This window comes from Conger conger, chromosome 4 (assembly GCF_963514075.1).
Source record: "Conger conger chromosome 4, fConCon1.1, whole genome shotgun sequence".
Classification (NCBI taxonomy): Eukaryota; Metazoa; Chordata; class Actinopteri; order Anguilliformes; family Congridae; genus Conger; species Conger conger.
In genome coordinates, this window is record NC_083763.1 from 71,619,296 (window position 1) to 71,637,605 (window position 18,310).

Sequence of the window (18,310 nt, forward strand, 5' to 3'; positions counted from 1 at the left end):
AGAGGTGACGTTCCACATCCCCAGAACTAGTCTGCTACGCCAAGGATCAGCACGCCCAGATCCCTTACTTTCGCCCACTAGGGCAAAGCACCCGACTCCGATGCTGACCCCTGCAGGTGGTGAGCCCACAGGGCTGCAACCCCACGTTACCAGATCGGGCTGTGCCACCAGACGCTCGCCGACGAGCTATGGATCCAGAAGGGGGCCCCGGCTTCCCTTTTCTGGGCGAAGTATCTGTGAGACCGTGTCATGGAGGCTTTGAATCGCTCTTAGTCTGGCCCCTCCTCTGGGACAAATTTGCCTTGGGAGACCCTACTGGGGGCTAATGCCAATGCCCCCGACAACATAGCTCACAGGATCACCGGGACACACAAACCCCTCCACCACGTTAACGTGGCGATTCCTTGGAGAGGATCGTCATAAAATCCAATCATCATTAAAGTCCAATGATACCTAATGATGCATTAGAATTAATTCGAGTATTAGTGATGTTCCCTGTGTACTTTATTGTGCCGACATTGGCTCAGGTGGTAAGAGCAGTTGTCTGGCAGGCAGAGGATTGCCGTTTCGATTCCACCTTGGGTGTATCAAAGTGTCCCTGAGCAAGACAAGCAACCCCTAAATGCTCCTGACCAGCTGTTTGGTGCCTTGCATGGCAGCCAATTGCCATTGGTGTGTGTGGGAGCATGTGTATGAATTGGGAAGTGAGAAGCATCAATGTTACAGCGCTATGGATAAAGGTGCTATATAAATGCAGACATTTAGCATTTATTCAAACAGGAGAGAGAAGAGCGGAACAGATCGAGATGGTTGGGTGCAGAGGATTGAACCCCCAAACACACAGGAGGGTTCACACTTGAGAGTCAGCTGCCCTACAGACTGCACCACACTGTGCTCTGTAAAATACACCCACACTGATGATGTGTGTGTTTCTCTCTGCAGATGCTGACGGTGTGTACACAGTGAGTAAAGTAGTTGTACAGAGTGGAAGATCTGTCACCATCCCATGTCTCTATGATAGAGAATATGAAAATCATACGAAATACTGGTGTTATGGGTCATACTGGATTAATTGTGAAACTGTAGTACGCACTGACTCTCCAACAGTTAAAGGTGAAACATCAATCACCGATGACCCCACCCATCATGTGTTCACTGTTACCATGAGAAAGCTTCAGATGATGGACTCTGGATATTACTGGTGTGCTGTAGAGATCCAGCGCGCTCGAGATAAGGGAGCATATCTACACCTGTCAGTCACTACAGGTAAGATGGCTGCACTCAGTGAGACCTGCTTCCTCTTAATAACGGCATCTTCACTATTCCAGTGTTCGCCAATCATACACTGCACAGAAATTTCTGCTGCAGACTGCTGCACTGTGGGTAAATGAGTGATCCTACCCCTTATGCTAGCAGTATTGAATTCTTCCAGAACATGTAAAAGTCCAGGCAAATCATTGCTTCACTGCAGAACTATTGGTGTATTTGGACTCTGCACCTCCAGCAGAGTGGTGCTTTAATTGTATTCTTTTGCAACACCATTCCCAGTCTGTATCCAAGACAGAATATGACAGCTATTTGCTTTGATCTTGAAGTGACTTGTGCAGTTTGTGTGTCAATGAATGTTTTTGTGTTTATTCTGTGGTGTTCAGACACTCCTGGACTCTGGGTTAAACAGCAGGAGGTGGCCGGTGTGGAAGGGGGCCATGTCAGTGTGCCGTGTCACTATAATGAACCGAGCAGCATGAAGAAGTTGTGCAGGATAAAGGGCTCCTGTGTGGAAGTGAATTCTGGTGAATCTGGTAAATCTGGAAGATCAGAGATGAAAGATGACCGCTCTAAAAAGGTCTTCACTGTGACGGTGATGGAGCTGAACATGGAGGACACAGGCTGGTATTGGTGTGCTGCTGGAGAACTACAGATCCCTGTTCACCTCACTGTCAAAACTACAATGACCACAGTCACCACATGTAAGGAACTCAAAACGAGCCTGTATTGGAATGCATTCCATCAATGTAGGGGAAAACCTTAAACTATATAATTTTAACTTGTCTTTTCTGGCGCTCTCTCAGTGAGGGTTGAAAAACAGAGGAGTTTGAATTTCATGTGGATTTTTTAAAAAATTGACAGCTGAAATACGAATAGAAATTTCATGAACTGTATTTTTACAAAAGAACCAATTGTGTTAAGTGACAATTAAAAGGTATTATCTGATTTATAAAGCCTTATACGTACCTCAATTGTTATATATTTGATCTATGTGAACAGAGAGCTGAATTGTCGTCATGTACTCCCAGGGTTTTTACAAAATATTAGTTTGAGTGACACATTTAAGCTAACAGTAGATCCATTGTTTAGGAGTTTTGTAATGTTAATGATAACACAATATACAAACACAATACCTCCGAGCAGATGATTTAAATGATAAAATGTAAGGGTTTCAGATAGTGGCTGATTCATTTGTGAAACATTTCCCCATCAATAGGATGGTGAATATCTCTCACATTCATGTCAGCTAGTCTGCATCCCGACCCTGAGCAGCCACAGGAAGATGGGCTCCCTCTCTTGAGCCTGGTCACTTCTCAGGGTTCTTCCTCTGTGACCCTAGGAAGTCTCCCCTGCCACTCTTGGCCTAGTCTCACTTTTGCAAGGGCTTTAATACTGAGGTGTGAAACATGGTGAAACCAAATGTTTTGATTTAAACATCAGAAGTATAACTAGTATGGCAAAAGGTTGCATATACAATTTCAGTCTGGACATTGCATTTGCTGACAGATACCATCAAGTCTCCCTCTCAATCCCATAAGAACAACACACTGATCACCACAACAGAAGGGGCCTTTAATGATGGAAAGACCAGTCCCCCAGAACAAGGAAGCCAGCTGTGTTCTGGGTGAGTTTTGTGTTCTCCCCTGAGCTTTTCCCCTTTCAGTGAGTGAGGCCAGTCTATGTCCATGCCCACGATGCATCTCAGAGCATCTTTCCCACTTCATTCAGGGCTTTTGCTGGCTGCATATTTGGAAATAAGTTCCAAAGTTTGACACTACTGTGCAAAAACATTGTTTGTGGTGCACTCATTGAATGACACTCAAAGCAGTCTTCTCTGTGTAGTGCACAGACGTGCCTGAGAAGGACTCTGTGGGTGCTACGTCACACCGGGCTTGTTTTGGTGTTCCTAATATGCACCGCCGTCGCCTTTTGGAAGATCTGGCAAAACCGCAGTGAGTCATGTGATCATTCTATTATTCATCAGTGTTATCATCAGGCAAGAGTTTAAGAGTTAATAACTCCATGAGCTTCTAGCAGCACAGCTTCTCGGAACTGTATCAGAGGGCAGGGCCAATGCTTTCACCACAAGTTGCACACTTCTGTTGAAGCCCTTCAAACGGAAATGTGGTCCAGTTTCCATTTCAGATCTTACCTTAATCTTCTGTTAAAAATGCCTCATGCCCACTGAGAATCTAAATTTTATTTCTAGAGAATATTTGTGTCCTAAAAGATACTAAAAGGTATTTTTTCACGACTGTGATCCTTGTTAACAAGAAAAACTAAGGAAATAGAACAAAATGCATTTGTGTCAGGGTAGAGAGGAGATAGAGTAACTGTGGATGTGAAAATCAGAAATTCACCATAATTACTTGAATCATGTGGTTTTTGTGACCCCATGTCATTGGTTTTATTGAGCCATGTTTTTCTGCCTTCTGTTTTTTTGGGTCAGGAGCAATGCAATCAAGAGAGAATAGAAGACACAGGACGTTACGCAACCAAATGATGACGGTGAGCCCTGCAATGTACAGTATGGGAGACTGGGGATGGTTGTCACCCTGGATTCGTTGTAACACCATCAATATGACCACATATTCCTCTTTGAGCTTACAGGGGACATTTCATTACTGGGAGAACTATAGGGTGTTTTAAGAAAGAAAGAAATTGAGGGATAATAGACAACAAATTCTTATCTAGTCTATTTCATGTTTAGCAGCCACAATATTGGAGATAAAATGGCTTAACTTCCATGGCAGCAATAAGCAGTTTCTCCAGTCAAATGTGGTCTCAATTTCATGCTAGCTTCAAACCCACATGCCAAAATAGCTGTAATGACTGCCTGGGCTTTGGATGGTTGAAAGACTTCATTGTGAGGTACTACAGCTATTGAGACGGGTGCGTGGGGGTTGGACCCAAAATGCACGACTCAGAAACAATGGTAAGATAAAAACCCCTCAGGGCTTTATTCGGGACGAATCCCAGGAGAGTAGTCAACACAAGCAAAGTCCATACATGTAGATCCAGCCAAACAAAAAGTAAACAAACAAAAAGCACGGTGCCGAGGGAAGAGGCAAACTCGTAGTCGGTAGACGTGCAGGGAGGTCCGGTAGCAGGAGAGCCGTCAGCGGGGCAGATGAACAGGCGGACGGCAGGCAGAGGCGTAGTCGTGGGCGAAGCGGGAGTCGAAACCATGAAACAATCAGCGGGGCAAAAGTACAAAAACGGTAGGCGAGGACGTGGTCAAAAACAAACAGTGGTCAACAAAACAGAAATCAATAGACAATGGTCGGTAACAGGCTTGGATCGTAACGTGAAATCAACCAGTAACTAATGCTCAAGAGTTGCGTAGTAAAACTAGAGGCAGCCAATTTCGCAGTGAACAGTAGCGCGACTGGGCTATAAATGCGGGTGTAGACAGGTGCAGACAATTAGTTAGAGCGTAGCAAGGAAATGGAAAACAGGTGCAATGGATGACAAGTTTAACAAGGAGATTAGTAATCGTTAGTAATAAACCTATCCTGCCCTAGCATTAGTAAATTAGTAAATTACATGCACGAGAAACGTAAGGTAACATGAACACATGATTAGTTTGTTAGTCTCTACCCAATCCTGATCTAGCGTTAGTAGTTTTAGTAAATAGACAAATGGAAACACTTAGGGAGTGAATGACAGAAAGAGAGAGAGAGAGAGAGAAAAGGCGGAACGCAAGGTTTGCGGAAAAACATGTATAAGTGTATGCATAACAACGACCAGTTAACATAACAATAAACATGCATCAAAACATAACACAAAGCGAAACTAAGACGATAATCACTCAACATAACCAGGTAATATAATCGTAACGAGACATAACTAAACATGACAAGAAAATAAAATAAGACACTACGTGACTAAGACAACATAAATAAACATAAATAAACATAAAACATGGCGAGACAGACCTGAAACGTGACAGCTATTCCCCTATCAAAATGCATTGTATTTTGCATTAACTTATTTTTACTCTTTTATTTATTTATTTATTATTCAGCATGCCTATGTAATGGCAAAGAAAAGCTCAGAAGTGTACCAGGAGACAAACTAAAGCACTCTTGTATGTACATGGATAGTCATCGAAATGATATGATGAAATTGTGTTTTCCACTTTTTATAGATGTAGTGTCGCTCTGATGTCATCACCTGGGCCTCATCAGAATCTTCCCAGCTCTGGAATTTGTGGAATTCCAAACAATATAAAGAATATGGTTACTTATAATTTGCCTTTGCATTTAGTTTAGAAAGTTTGTCATTTTTTGTGTGTGAGAAATACAAGGTCCTCTGAAAAGTGTCATTCCTCCATAAGTAGAAGATTTTATTTGTATTTGTATTTGTGTTTTTGAGCCAGTCACCTATAAAAAAAAAAAAAAAAAATTTGTTTATTTCCATGTAAAGATCTGAACATTTCTAATCTGTACAGCAGAGGACTGCAGTAAGCAATCAAATAAGGAAACTGAAGGTGTCTATTTCTGAGGTCAAACATTTGTAAAGGGGTAGGGACTGTATTTGATCCTCTGAAATATAAATCTTCATGTTCCGCGCCATTGAACCGTAATATAACATCCGGGCCTCTTCCCTTGTTGGGACGGTACTCTTCCGTCACGTTGCTGCCCCCTACTGAACATACAGGGAACATTCACGCAAAGATGTCTAGATAATTGGGGTTCTAATACGAACATGCTTCAGCGCAACCAGAAAAAGGTGCAATAAACAACAGGAATAGGAATGTTTGCCAATATATGAGGAAGTGAAATGCAAGTTCCGCAGGTCGCAGCACAGGGCTTTAAGATATGTATCCCATAGCATTTAGGGTGTTGATATTTGGCTGAAGAGCAAGACTGCAAATTATTTAGTTCATCCATAATCCCAAACAAGATGCTAATTACTACCAAATTAACACCCAATGGCATTTAGTCAGTCAGATCACCTATTTCTATAGTGCGCTAAGGGATTCTTTTTGGAAGCCCACACTGTTTAAATGTATTAAATATTGGCAGTATAGAACTCCTCGTCTGTGTGAAATTAAAGTATCAGTGGAATAAGAGGTGGAGTTTGCCGTGCAAGAACTTCACTGAAGCTTCACTGAAGCTCTGATATTCAGGAACCAAACAGCACAGAGTAACATGTTCTTTGAAAACATTTTTAGCAAATTAAAATAGTAGTTGTGAACCCTTTACCAGAGCCACTCTGCATGTGATCCTTGAAATAAAAGAGAAAGAGAGAAATCTTGGGGGAAAGTAGAGTCATAAAGATGCAGTAAGACAGTAGTTTTGTTACTTATTACCATGGGCGGTTCTAACAGGGTGGCCGGGGTAGCCGGTACCATCCCTAAAATCTGATTGGTCAACCTAGTGCCATTTATTGTAATAAATGTCTAAAAGATGATAATTCACACTCTTGCTTTGTTCAAAACCACATTCTCACCAGCTCTGAGGCATGTGTTACTTATCCAGCCACTTCATGTTATTCTTCTCCAATTGAAACAGACCTGTAAAATGGCATTATGTTGGTGTACCATGGCAGGGATTGCTCTCCACCTTGTAGTTTGTTCTTCACAACACAGTCCATGACTTTAATGGCCTTAAATATGGTGAAGATATTTGTTTTTATTCTTGATCCATAAACATATAATTGTCTTACATCATGTATATATGATATGCTGTGTAATTCAGTTTAGTCATAACTGGTGCAATTCTGAGGCTCTTCAGTCCTCAGGCAGTGTGGTATGGAATATGGAATAGAATGAGTCCCAGAGCATTCTATTCCTGATTCCATGCCACATTTGTGCCACACTCCCTGTTTTTGCACACAGCGCACCAAAGAAAGAGCCTCAAAATTGTTCCCTTTGTGTTAATTCAGAGGAAGATACCCAGGGTTTGCATTATGCATTTGCTTAGAGCATTTATCTACTGAATAGCCTTAACTTTTGTTAGTGAGCTCAGAGAAGGGCCTTGATGACAAAAGACTATTTATTTGTCATTGTTAATGTCATCCTATACATTAGCGTATCAACAGCTTATCGCCAATTCATTAATGTCTTAGTAGGCTAGTAATGCATATTGTTTTGTCATTGTTTTTTCACATGTGAAACAATTAGAAAAAAAACATAAATAACCCCAAAAATGTTTCTTGCCTTGCATCCTAGAACCGCCCCATGCTTATTACTGTACCTGTTTCATTGTACTGTAACTTGCATATTACCACGATGGCAATATGAGCACTGTTTTCTGCCCGGCAACTGAGCTTTAGATCACATGACGGCTCTATCTGCTGCAGAACGGTTAGACGAGTGTGTGGTCTGTACAGAACTGGACATGCACACACAATACTTCGGAAACTCGAAAAAGCCCAGTTTCCCCTCGGCTCCTGAATGGTTATGATATCAAAGGTAGACTGTTACAAAAACTAGACCATTACACCAGTCGCACTGAACCAATCAGAATAACACCAAACATTACTATATTCTGACCTGGGATTATCATGAAACATTTGTATGCCATCTCCAGTATTCCTGTGCTCTTAACCTGTTAGGAATGTGAGAAATGGGGGGCCCCCAAGGCCCAAGAAGGCTCCTCTTGGAATCCTTCCCTAGCTCTCCCCCACAGGCATGTGTGCCAAAAAGGTGGGGGCTAACAATGTATGCTCCGGGAGGGGGAAGTCAGCAAGCTGACCAGCGCATGACACCAAATGTTACTTATGACTGGCTTACACTGGTGCACCAGTTGAACGGCCCTACTGTACAATATGAAAGGTAGAGGTCTGTACGGATAGACCAGCTGTTATGAGTTCAATGTTGTGTCTCTCCCCTGGCAGACTGCAGACTCTGAAGGTGAAGTGACCTACAGCACAGTGTTCACCAACACGCAGTGTAAATGACCAGAATATGTTTTGCATCAGTGAATTTGTTGATGCTGTTTGAATATCTAATTTACATTTTAAGCTTATACTGCTTCATTGTCCTGAGTATAAGGGCTTTTATTTTGTATGTTGGTTTATTAGCACCCCCCGAAGAGGCACAAGGTTAGTATCAATTGTAACAGTGTGATAGTGATATGTGCTTGGTGCCATAAATGAGTTTTAATCATAAGGACTGAATTGCTAAAGGTTTTGTTTAGCCAAAGTTAGTTTAAGCTTTGTAAGAGCTAATTATGGTAGTTCACGTTTTGAAACTGTATCGGGAGCTAGCAGTGTTTCTTTTTTATTGTCTTTTACAACCAGTTCGTTGATTTCCATGAATCTAAGACCATCAGTTAAAGTGTTGGACCATCTTTCTGTGGGGCTGCTACAGGCAGTCATCATCACACAGAATAAGTCCACAACAGTCACAGAGTGGGTAGTGGCAGGATTTCTCACACATTTATAAAGTGCCTTTGCAGAGAATCGTACTGTTAATATTCAGTCTCATCCCATCCTCTTTAGAGATCCTGTATTTCTTAGAAATTATACTTTATTTTATTGCCATATATGAACAGTTTGTTTGGCAATTATTTCACTTGATTATAAGAGATTATAAATGTGCCTCTTTGTTGAGGGAAAATGTTCCAGAATGTTCACGAGTGAGTTAATTTAGTCACTAAATTTTAGTGTGTCCTCCTCTGCTCTTGTAGCAGTGGGAAACACGGACAGGCTTGGGGTCGATTCCACTGTCTGTTCAGTCAGGCAATGAAATTACATTAATTTTTTTAAAGATTTGATTAAAGGTTTATGTATCGATTCATGGGATAATCCTCCATGGGGCATTTTTCACATAATGAACTTGAATTGACTGAATGAAATTGAGCCAACCCCCTAACCGTGGTCAGTAACAGAAACATGTTCCCCTTTACTGTCCCAGCCATCTGAAAACCCTGCAGATGAGGTTCTGTACAGCTCAGTCGTCCTGAAAAATCTACAGGTGAGATTGTTCATCATATCTCAGTCAGCTACACAGCCAGTAAATATCAGAATTTAAAGTGGCACACAGTGAAATGTGAACATATTTATATATGTTCCCCTTTTGAGTTGATTGACTACGATTTGCCTCTTTACTTTCGACACACAAAACACAGGATCAATTGCAGTGTGTTTTGTAGCTGCAGTCTAAACCTTCACAGAACTCTGGAACTGCTATCCAAATCTGTTAACGATTAAATGTTCGAGTTTTAATGCATTTTTGTGGTATTGAGGATTAACCTCCAGCTAATCGCACTGCAGTTGACCCAGAGAATATGTAATGGGAAATGTTTGCCTAACTCTCTGTAATGTTATTTTTTGAGTTACTGAAATATTGTGTGTGCATGTCCTGTTCCGTGCAGACCACACACTCGTCTCACCGTTCTGCAGCAGATAGAGCCGGTGATGTGATTTACAGCTCAGTTGCCGGGCAGAAAACACAGGTACGTTTTGCTGGAATTACTGTTGATTTATATAAGAAATATGTTTCATTGATCATGAAATATCAGCACCCAAAATGTTATGGGATACATATTAAAGCCATGTGCTGCGACTTGTGGAACTTGCATTTATTTTTTAATCCCTCTTATATTGACAAATATTCCTATTCCTGTTTTTCGTTGAACCTTTTCTAGTTGTGCTCAAGCGTGCTCGTATTGGAACCCCAATTATCCTGATACCTTTGCGTGAATGTTCCCTGTCTGTTCAGTAGGGGGCAGCAACGTGACGAAAGAGTGTCGTCCCAACAGGAATTTTGTCCACAAGCCGAAAGAAAGAGGCCTGGATGTTCAGCAACGTGTGGAACCTGAGGATTCTTATTTCAGAGCATCAAATACAGCCAGTCACTACATTACATTTGACTCTGCTTTTTATTACTGGACAAAAAAAGACGCCACAATTTTGCTAACTAAAACAGGAACTATCGCCCTCTGCAGGACAGATTAGAACGATCACATTTTTCCTCGGCGATTTAAAAACACACAGAGCATTCGAAACACAATTTCCCAGGAGCGCTAACAAATGACAATTACAATTACAAATTTCCTATAGCATATAGGTAATTTTCAAATATATTCAAATATATCTCATTAAAAATGAACAATAATATTACCACTGAAAAACAATTTAATGATGTAACTGTATGAATCATTTCAGTTTACAGTATAATAGAGGGGTGGGCAATTCCGGTCCTTGAGGGCCAAGGTGTATGCAGGTTTTTGTTTCCACCAGTTACCCTGGCTAAATGAACTAATTGGCTGAATGCACCAACACTGGTTCTCTCAAAGATTTGATGACAGTAAAATGGGGGACACAAGACCAGTCGTCAAGAAATGTACTGCAGCTAAAATGTCAGATGTTGTAAAAGGCTAATTATGTAATTAAGGCCAGAAGTTGGTATGAAATCCAGAAATGGATATGGCGCTCTTTGCCCACCTCTGGAATACATAAATATTAAATGATAATAATAGTTATCCTGCTCTGGCCACTGAGAGAGCACAGACTACAGAGTACGAGGGACCAAAGAGGTGGGGACTGAGAGGAACAGGAAGTGAGACTCACGCTAAAGGGAGCTGGAGTCTCTAACAGACACACACACCCATCAGGCACATATGGCTCTCACTCTGATACTCTTCCTCTCCATCCTCTTCCCCTCTGTGCTGCCAGGTAGGACTCGTTTCTCACACTGTATACTGAACTCTGGAGCATTGTAGCATAGAGACTGTCTGTGCCATGAACTTGAATGAATGAGTAATACTGAAGTATGTAGTTTACATAATACATAATAGGACTAGGCGGCACGGATGGTGCAGTGGGTAGCACTGCCGCCTCACAGCAAGGAGGTCCTGGGTTCGAATCCCCGTCGGCCGGGGCCTCTCTGTGCGGAGTTTGCATGTTCTCCCCGTGTCTGCGTGGGTTTCCTCCGGATATTCCGGTTTCCTCCCACAGTCCAAAGACATGCATGTTAGGCTGATTGGAGAGTCTAAATTGCCCGTAGATATGAGTGTGTGAGTGTGTGAGTGAATGGTGTGTGTGCCCTGCGATGGACTGGCGACCTGTCCAGGGTGTATTCCTGCCTTTCGCCCAATGTATGCTGGGATAGGCTCCAGCCCCCCTGCGACCCTGATCAGGATAAGCGGGTTCAGATAATGGATGGATGGATGGATAATAGGACTAATGTGATTAGAATACACTCAGTGAGCACTTTATTAGGTAGACCTGTGCACCAGCTTTTTAATGCAAATATTGAATCAGCCAATCATGTGGCAGCTACTAAATGCAGCTGTTGTAGATGTTCGGCTGTTTTTCAAACAAAATGTCAGAATGAAGAAAAGTGATTTTGACCGGAGAATGGTTGTTAGTGCCAGACAGGATAGTTAGAATATCTCAGAAACTGCTCATCTCCTGGGATTTTCACACCCCACAGTGTCTAGAAAAAAAAAACAAAAAAGGGTTGAAGTGCATAAATTCTAAGTATGTAGTGATGGTCGATTTGAGTTCATTAGTTCTATTCTGATTATATGTACACTCAGTGAGCACTTTATTAGGTATTGATTGATGATTATTATTCAGACTGAGTGGTCGTCTGCGGCTGTAGCCTATCCACTTAGAGGTTTGATGCGTTGTGTGTCCAGAGATGCTCTTCTGCGTATCACTGTTGTAATGTGCGCTTATTTACGTCACTGTCACCTCCCTGTCAGTACTGACCAGTCAGGCCTTTCTCCTCACACCTCTCTGATTAACAAGGCATTTCTTTCTGCAGAACTGCTGTTCACAGGATATATATATATTTTTTATTTTTTTATTTTTATATCTTGTGAGCAGCAGTTCTACTTTAACCCTTGTGTAGTCTTCACATTGTGCATAGTCCCCTTGGCCTAAGGGTCAAAAATGCCTTCACCAAACCCATTAACCTTTAAAGGAGCTTAATTGACTTTTAATGAACTGAATTCTATTTTGCATGAAGAAAAAACCTGTCACTCATCACAAACTTTGTCATCAAATTTCAAGTTGAAAAAAGATCATAATGGGGTTTTTTGCTTGCTATTATTTTTGCTTGTCTGCTATTAAACATAGTGGTGAGTAATTTTTGACCCTTAAGACAACACAAGGATTAAGAGCTGACAAGTACAAATACAAATGTCTAAACACAATTAAAGCGTGAACATAGCTTTGTGTGTGATGTTGAACCCAAGAAGCGGAAGGAGTTGCAATATGACTTTTTCACACTTCACATAGTGCATGATTAGAATGGCTCTGAGTTTTACTAAAAAGAGAAGTTGATATTATTTTGTGCTGTAAGTGTGAATGTTTCCACAGAAATGGCTTCAACCCAACATTAAAATGATCCCACTGTACAATGTTTATCACTGTGGTGAGCAGAGGGTATTAACCTCAGGAAATAATGCTGTTTGTAGCTCTGCTAAAATAAAGAGAACTGAAAGAGTGGACGAAATGCACATCTTTGTGTGCTCATCGGTACACAGTATTTTCTGGAGCTCCCCCTCACAAATTGTTGCTTTTAAGTCTCCACCTGTGATGGTACTGCCATCCAGAGAGCATGTTCTTCTCAAACAACATTGTTTTCATTGTATAATGCGTTTGTATCATTTTTAAAAGTCCATGATCTCAGGAAATAGAGAAACATTTTTAATGCCTTGGTTTTGACAATCAAACACTTTAATTTCATACAAAGACATCATGAAATGCATTGGTGTGTTAGACCATATTTTACCTCGATGCAGTGTGTTGGTTATGTCTTTTATTATGGTGTATGAGAATGAATTAGAGTATTAGTGATTTTTCCCTGTGTATATTATTGTGGCTGCATTGGCTCAGGCGGTTAGAAAAAGTGTCCCTGAGCAAGACAAACCCCCTTGGTACCTTGAATGGCAGCCAATCGCCGTTGGTGTGTGAGTGTGTGTATGAGTGGGTGAGTGGGTGAAAATGGGTGAATGAAGGTGCGATATAAATTCAGACATTTCGCATTTATTCAAACAGGAAAGAGAAGAAGGGAAGAGATCAAAATGGTTGGGTGCAGAAGATTGAACCCTAAACACACAGGAGGGTTGACACTTAGCCTGAGAGTCAGCTGCCCTACATACTGCACCACACTGTGCTCTGTAAAATACACCCACACTGATGATGTGTGTGTTTCTCTCTGCAGATGCTGACTGTGTGTACACAGTGAGTAAAGTAGTTGTACAGAGAGGAAGATCTGTCACCATGCCATGTCTCTATGATAGAGAATATGACTATCACGTGAAATACTGGTGTCATTGGTCAAACTTTAATGTTTGTAAAACTGTAGTAGGCACTGACTCTCCTAAACGTACTGGTAAAACATCAATCACTGATGACCCCACCCATCATGTCTTCACTGTTACCATGAGAAAGCTTAAGATCAAGGACTCTGGATCTTACTGGTGTGCTGTAGAGATCCAGGCCGCTGGAGATAAGGGAGCATATCTGCACCTGTCAGTCACTGCAGGTAAGATGGCTGCAGCACACACTGCACTCAGTGAGACCTGCTTCCTTCCTTATAATGACATCTTCACTATTCGAGTGTTATCCAACCATACGTTGCACACTTCCTACTGCAGAATGAGTGAATTTTCCAAGCAGTTATCATTGAGTTTTGGAAAATCATTTTTTTTAAAGTGCTGGCATGTGAGTTTAAAAATATCTTGGTTACTCTGCAAACCCATTGATTTTTGACTCTTCATAAAGAATTAGAGTGTGCTGCCAACATTAATTGCACTTTTTGCGACCCCATTCCCAATCTGTATCCATGGGAGTATGAAAATAATTAACTTTAGTTTATTTTGGTTTCAGAGGGTTAAGTGATGCAATTCTAAATATTTAAAAAAAAAAAAAAAAACCCAGAGCATTCCAAACACAATTTCCCAGGAGCGCTAACAAATGACAATTACAATTACACATTACCTATAGACTTTCACACACACACACACATATATATATATATATATATATATATATATATAAAATTTCAAATAACAATAATATTGCCACTGTATAACAATTTTATGATGTAACTGTATTAATTATTTCAGTTTACAGTATAATAGATGGGTGGGCAATTCTGTTCCTGGTGGGCCTGTATGCAGGTTTTTGTTTCCACCAATTACCCTGGCTAAATGAACTAATTGGCTGAATGCACCAACACTGGTTTTCTCAAAGATTAGGTCACAGTAAAACGGGGGACACAAGACCAGTCATCAGAAAATGTACTGCAGCTAAAATTTCAGATGTCGTAAAAGGTTAATTATGTAATTAAGGCCAGAAGTTGGTATGAAATCCAGAAATGGATATGCTGCTCTTTTCCCACCTCTGGAATACATAAATATTAAATTATAATGATAGTTACCCTGCTCTGGCCACTGAGAGAGCACAGACTACAGAGTACGAGGGACCAAAGAGGTGGGGACTGAGAGGAACAGGAAGTGAGACTCACGCTAAAGGGAGCTGGAGTCTCTAACAGACACACACACCCGTCAGGCACATATGGCTCTCACTCTGATACTCTTCCTCTCCATCCTCTTCCCCTCTGTGCTGCCAGGTAGGACTCGTTTCTCACACTGTATACTGAACTCTGGAGCATTGTAGCAGAGAGACTGTCTGTGCCTTAAACTTGAATGAATGAGTAATACTGAAGATTGTAGTTTGCATCTTACATAATAGGACTAATGTGATTAGAATACACTCAGTGAGCACTTTATTAGGTAGACCTGTACACCAGCTTTGTTAATGCAAATATTAAATTAGCTGTTTCTCAAAGAAAATGTCAGAATGAGGAAGAAATGTTGGTGCCAGGCTTGAGTATTTCCTGGGTTTTTCATGAACAACAGTGTCGAGTTTTCAGAGAATGGTGCAAAAAACAAAAAAGTGAGCAGTGTAAAAATACACCTTTTAAAACTGTACCTTAGTCTTCCCTCCTGATCCCCCCCCCACACTTTCCGATATCCCTCTTGTTTAACCCCCCAAAAAAAGAAGAAAATTGCACTTACGATGACAATTTGTTCTTCAGAACAGCACTTCATGTGTATTTTACTAGTTATGGATGTGATGCTTTAACTTGTGGAAGAACCTATGCACTTGTACGTCGCTTTGGATTGAAAGCGTCTGCCATATGACTAAAATGTAAATGTAAAAATGGACATGTCGCCCGTCCATCGCAGGGCAAGAATAGAACTAATAAACGCAAATTGACCATGGATACATACTTTCAATTCATGCACTTAAAAAAAGATTAGCCTAGTTAAAAAAGATCCTTTGCATGTGTGTCATTAATCAGTTTCTTTTCTTTTTTTCCTTGAACATTTTCATGAACCCTTGCACTTCATACGCCTTTATTTCTCACCTTTTGTGTTGAACAGATTAAAAATGTTTATTTATGTTTGTGTATTTTGCAATTGGACAAGGGAGGACATTACATTAAATTATAGCTCTGAGTTTTCCTTAAACAGAGAAGTAGATATGATGTTGTTCTGTAAGTGTGAATGCTTTCACAGAAATGGCTTCAACCCCATGGTGAAAAGTACCCACAGTACATTCCACAATGTCTGTCACTGTGGTGAGCAGAGGGGATTATACATTACTTATAGACTTTCACATATATGTGTATATATATATATATATATATATATATATATTTATAAATATATATATATATATATATATAATTTCAAATAACAATAATATTGCCATTGAATAACAATTTTATGATGTAACTGTATTCATTATTTCAGTTTACAGTATAATAGAGGGGTGGGCAATTCTGGTGATAGTTTAAATGAACTCCAGTGAAAGACTTTTATTCCTCTTATGCAAAAATGAAATTATATTGTATTGTAGTCTCCAGGAATACGTTGGTTTTGACAATCAAACACAAAGACATCATAAAATGCATTGGTGTGTTTTTAACCATTTTAGACCATCATAACAGCTTTTAAGGAGGTATCCAAGAAACATTTCAAAATGAACTCCAGTGAACGAATTTTGTTCCTGTTATGTAAAAAATTTTTTGTATTGTATTCGCCAGGAATGCCCTGGTTTTCACAATCAAACACTTGAATTCCACACAAGAACATCATAAAATCCATCCATCCATCCATCCATCTTCATTCGCTTATCCGGAGTCGGGTCGCGGTGGCAGTAGGCTAAGCTGGGTATTCCAGGTGTCCCTCTCCCCAGCAACGCATTCCAGCTCCTCCTGGGGGATCCTGAGGCATTCCCAGGCCAGGAGAGATATATATAATCTTTCCATACGGCCGCAGGACTGATGATACGACCACAAAGTCGATCATCGATCTTTGGCCTAAGGTGCTCTGGTACCAAGTACACTTATGACCTACCCTATGCTCGAACATGGTGTTCGTTATGGACAATCCATGACCAGCACAGAAGTCCAATAACAAGACACCACTAGGGTTAAGATCAGGCAGGCCATTCCTCCTATTCACCCCCTTCCAGGTTTCTCCGTCGTTGCCCACGTGAGCATTGAAGTTGCCCGGCAGAACTATGGAGTCTCCGGACGGCACCCTTTCCAGGATGCTGCCTAGTGACTCCAAGAAGGCCGGATTCTCTGAACTGTCATGTGGTGCATAAGCACAAAAGACAGTCAGAGCTTTCCAACCAGCGGCACGTAGTCGCAGAGAGGCCACCCTCTCGTTCCCCGGGTGGAACTCCAACACAGTGGCGCTCAGCTGGTGGCTTGTGAGTATCCCCACACCTGCCTAGCGCCTCTCACCCTGAGCAACTCCAGAAAAGAACAGCGTCCAGCCCCTCTCCAGGAGTTCGGTTCTGGAACCAGTGCTGTGCGTGGAGGTGAGCCCAACTGTATCTAGTTTGTACCGATCCGCCTCCCGCACTAGCTCCGGTTCTTTCCCCATCTGAGAGGTGACGTTCCACATCCCCAGAACTAGTCTGCTACGCCAAGGATCAGCACGCCCGGATCCCTTACTTTCGCCCACTAGGGCAAAGCACCCGACTCCGATGCTGACCCCTGCAGGTGGTGAGCCCACAGGGCTGCAACCCCACGTTACCAGATCGGGCTGTGCCACCAGAGGCTCGCCGACGAGCTCCCCTCCCGGGTATGGATCCAGAAGGGGGCCCCGGCTTCCCTTTTCTGGGCGAAGTAGCTGGGTATCTGTGAGACCGTGTCATGGAGGCTTTGAATCGCTCTTAGTCTGGCCCCTCCTCTGGGACAAATTTGCCTTGGGAGACCCTACTGGGGGCTAATGCTAATGCCCCCGACAACATAGCTCACAGGATCACCGGGACACACAAACCCCTCCACCACGTTAACGTGGCGATTCCTTGGAGAGGATCGTCATAAAAGCCAATCATCATTAAAGTCCAATGATACCTAATGGTGCATTAGAATTAATTAGAGTATTCGTGATGTTCCCTGTGTACTTTATTGTGCCGACATTGGCTCAGGTGGTAAGAGCAGTTGTCTGGCAGGCAGAGGATTGCCGTTTCGATTCCACCTTGGGTGTATCAAAGTGTCCCTGAGCAAGACAAGCAACCCCTAAATGCTCCTGACCAGCTGTTTGGTGCCTTGCATGGGAGCCAATTGCCATTGGTGTGTGTGGGAGCATGTGTATGAATTGGGAAATGAGAAGCATCAATGTTACAGCGCTTCAGATAAAGGTGCTATATAAATGCAGACATTTAGCATTTATTCAAACAGGAGAGAGAAGAGCGGAACAGATCGAGATGGTTGGGTGCATAGGCTTGAACCCCCAAACACACAGGAGGGTTCACACTTGAGAGTCAGCTGCCCTACAGACTGCACCACACTGTGCTCTGTAAAATACACCCACACTGATGATGTGTGTGTTTCTCTCTGCAGATGCTGACGGTGTGTACACAGTGAGTAAAGTAGTTGTACAGAGTGGAAGATCTGTCACCATCCCATGTCTCTATGATAGAGAATATGAAAATCATACGAAATACTGGTGTTATGGGTCATACTGGCGTAATTGTGAAACTGTAGTATGCAGTGACTCTCCAATAGTTAAAGGTGAAACATCAATCACTGATGACCCCACCC

At 41.8% G+C, this 18,310-nt stretch overlaps 1 protein-coding gene across 1 annotated transcript; it reads left to right on the forward strand.

The window, feature by feature from the left end:
• The first annotated feature begins 1,088 nt into the window (after window positions 1-1,088).
• Window positions 1,089-8,140, forward strand: LOC133126708 (CMRF35-like molecule 1). Its single transcript, XM_061239044.1, has 4 exons — window positions 1,089-1,266; window positions 1,653-1,970; window positions 2,776-2,893; window positions 8,116-8,140. Exons 1-4 carry the CDS (start codon window positions 1,164-1,166, stop codon window positions 8,138-8,140), a joined length of 564 nt encoding a protein of 187 aa, XP_061095028.1. The 5' UTR covers window positions 1,089-1,163.
• The last annotated feature ends 10,170 nt before the right edge of the window (window positions 8,141-18,310 follow it).

What these genes read in the sequence shown, in the direction of transcription:
- LOC133126708 (XM_061239044.1), top strand. Translation starts at nt 1,164, where the DNA reads ATGAGAAAGCTTCAGATGATGGACTCTGGATATTACTGGTGTGCTGTA. An exon ending in AATGACCACAGTCACCACAT is followed by an intron (nt 1,971 to 2,775) that starts GTAAGGAACTCA and finishes ATTTGCTGACAG; the next exon opens with ATACCATCAAGTCTCCCTCT. An exon ending in GGAAGCCAGCTGTGTTCTGG is followed by an intron (nt 2,894 to 8,115) that starts GTGAGTTTTGTG and finishes CTCCCCTGGCAG; the next exon opens with ACTGCAGACTCTGAAGGTGA.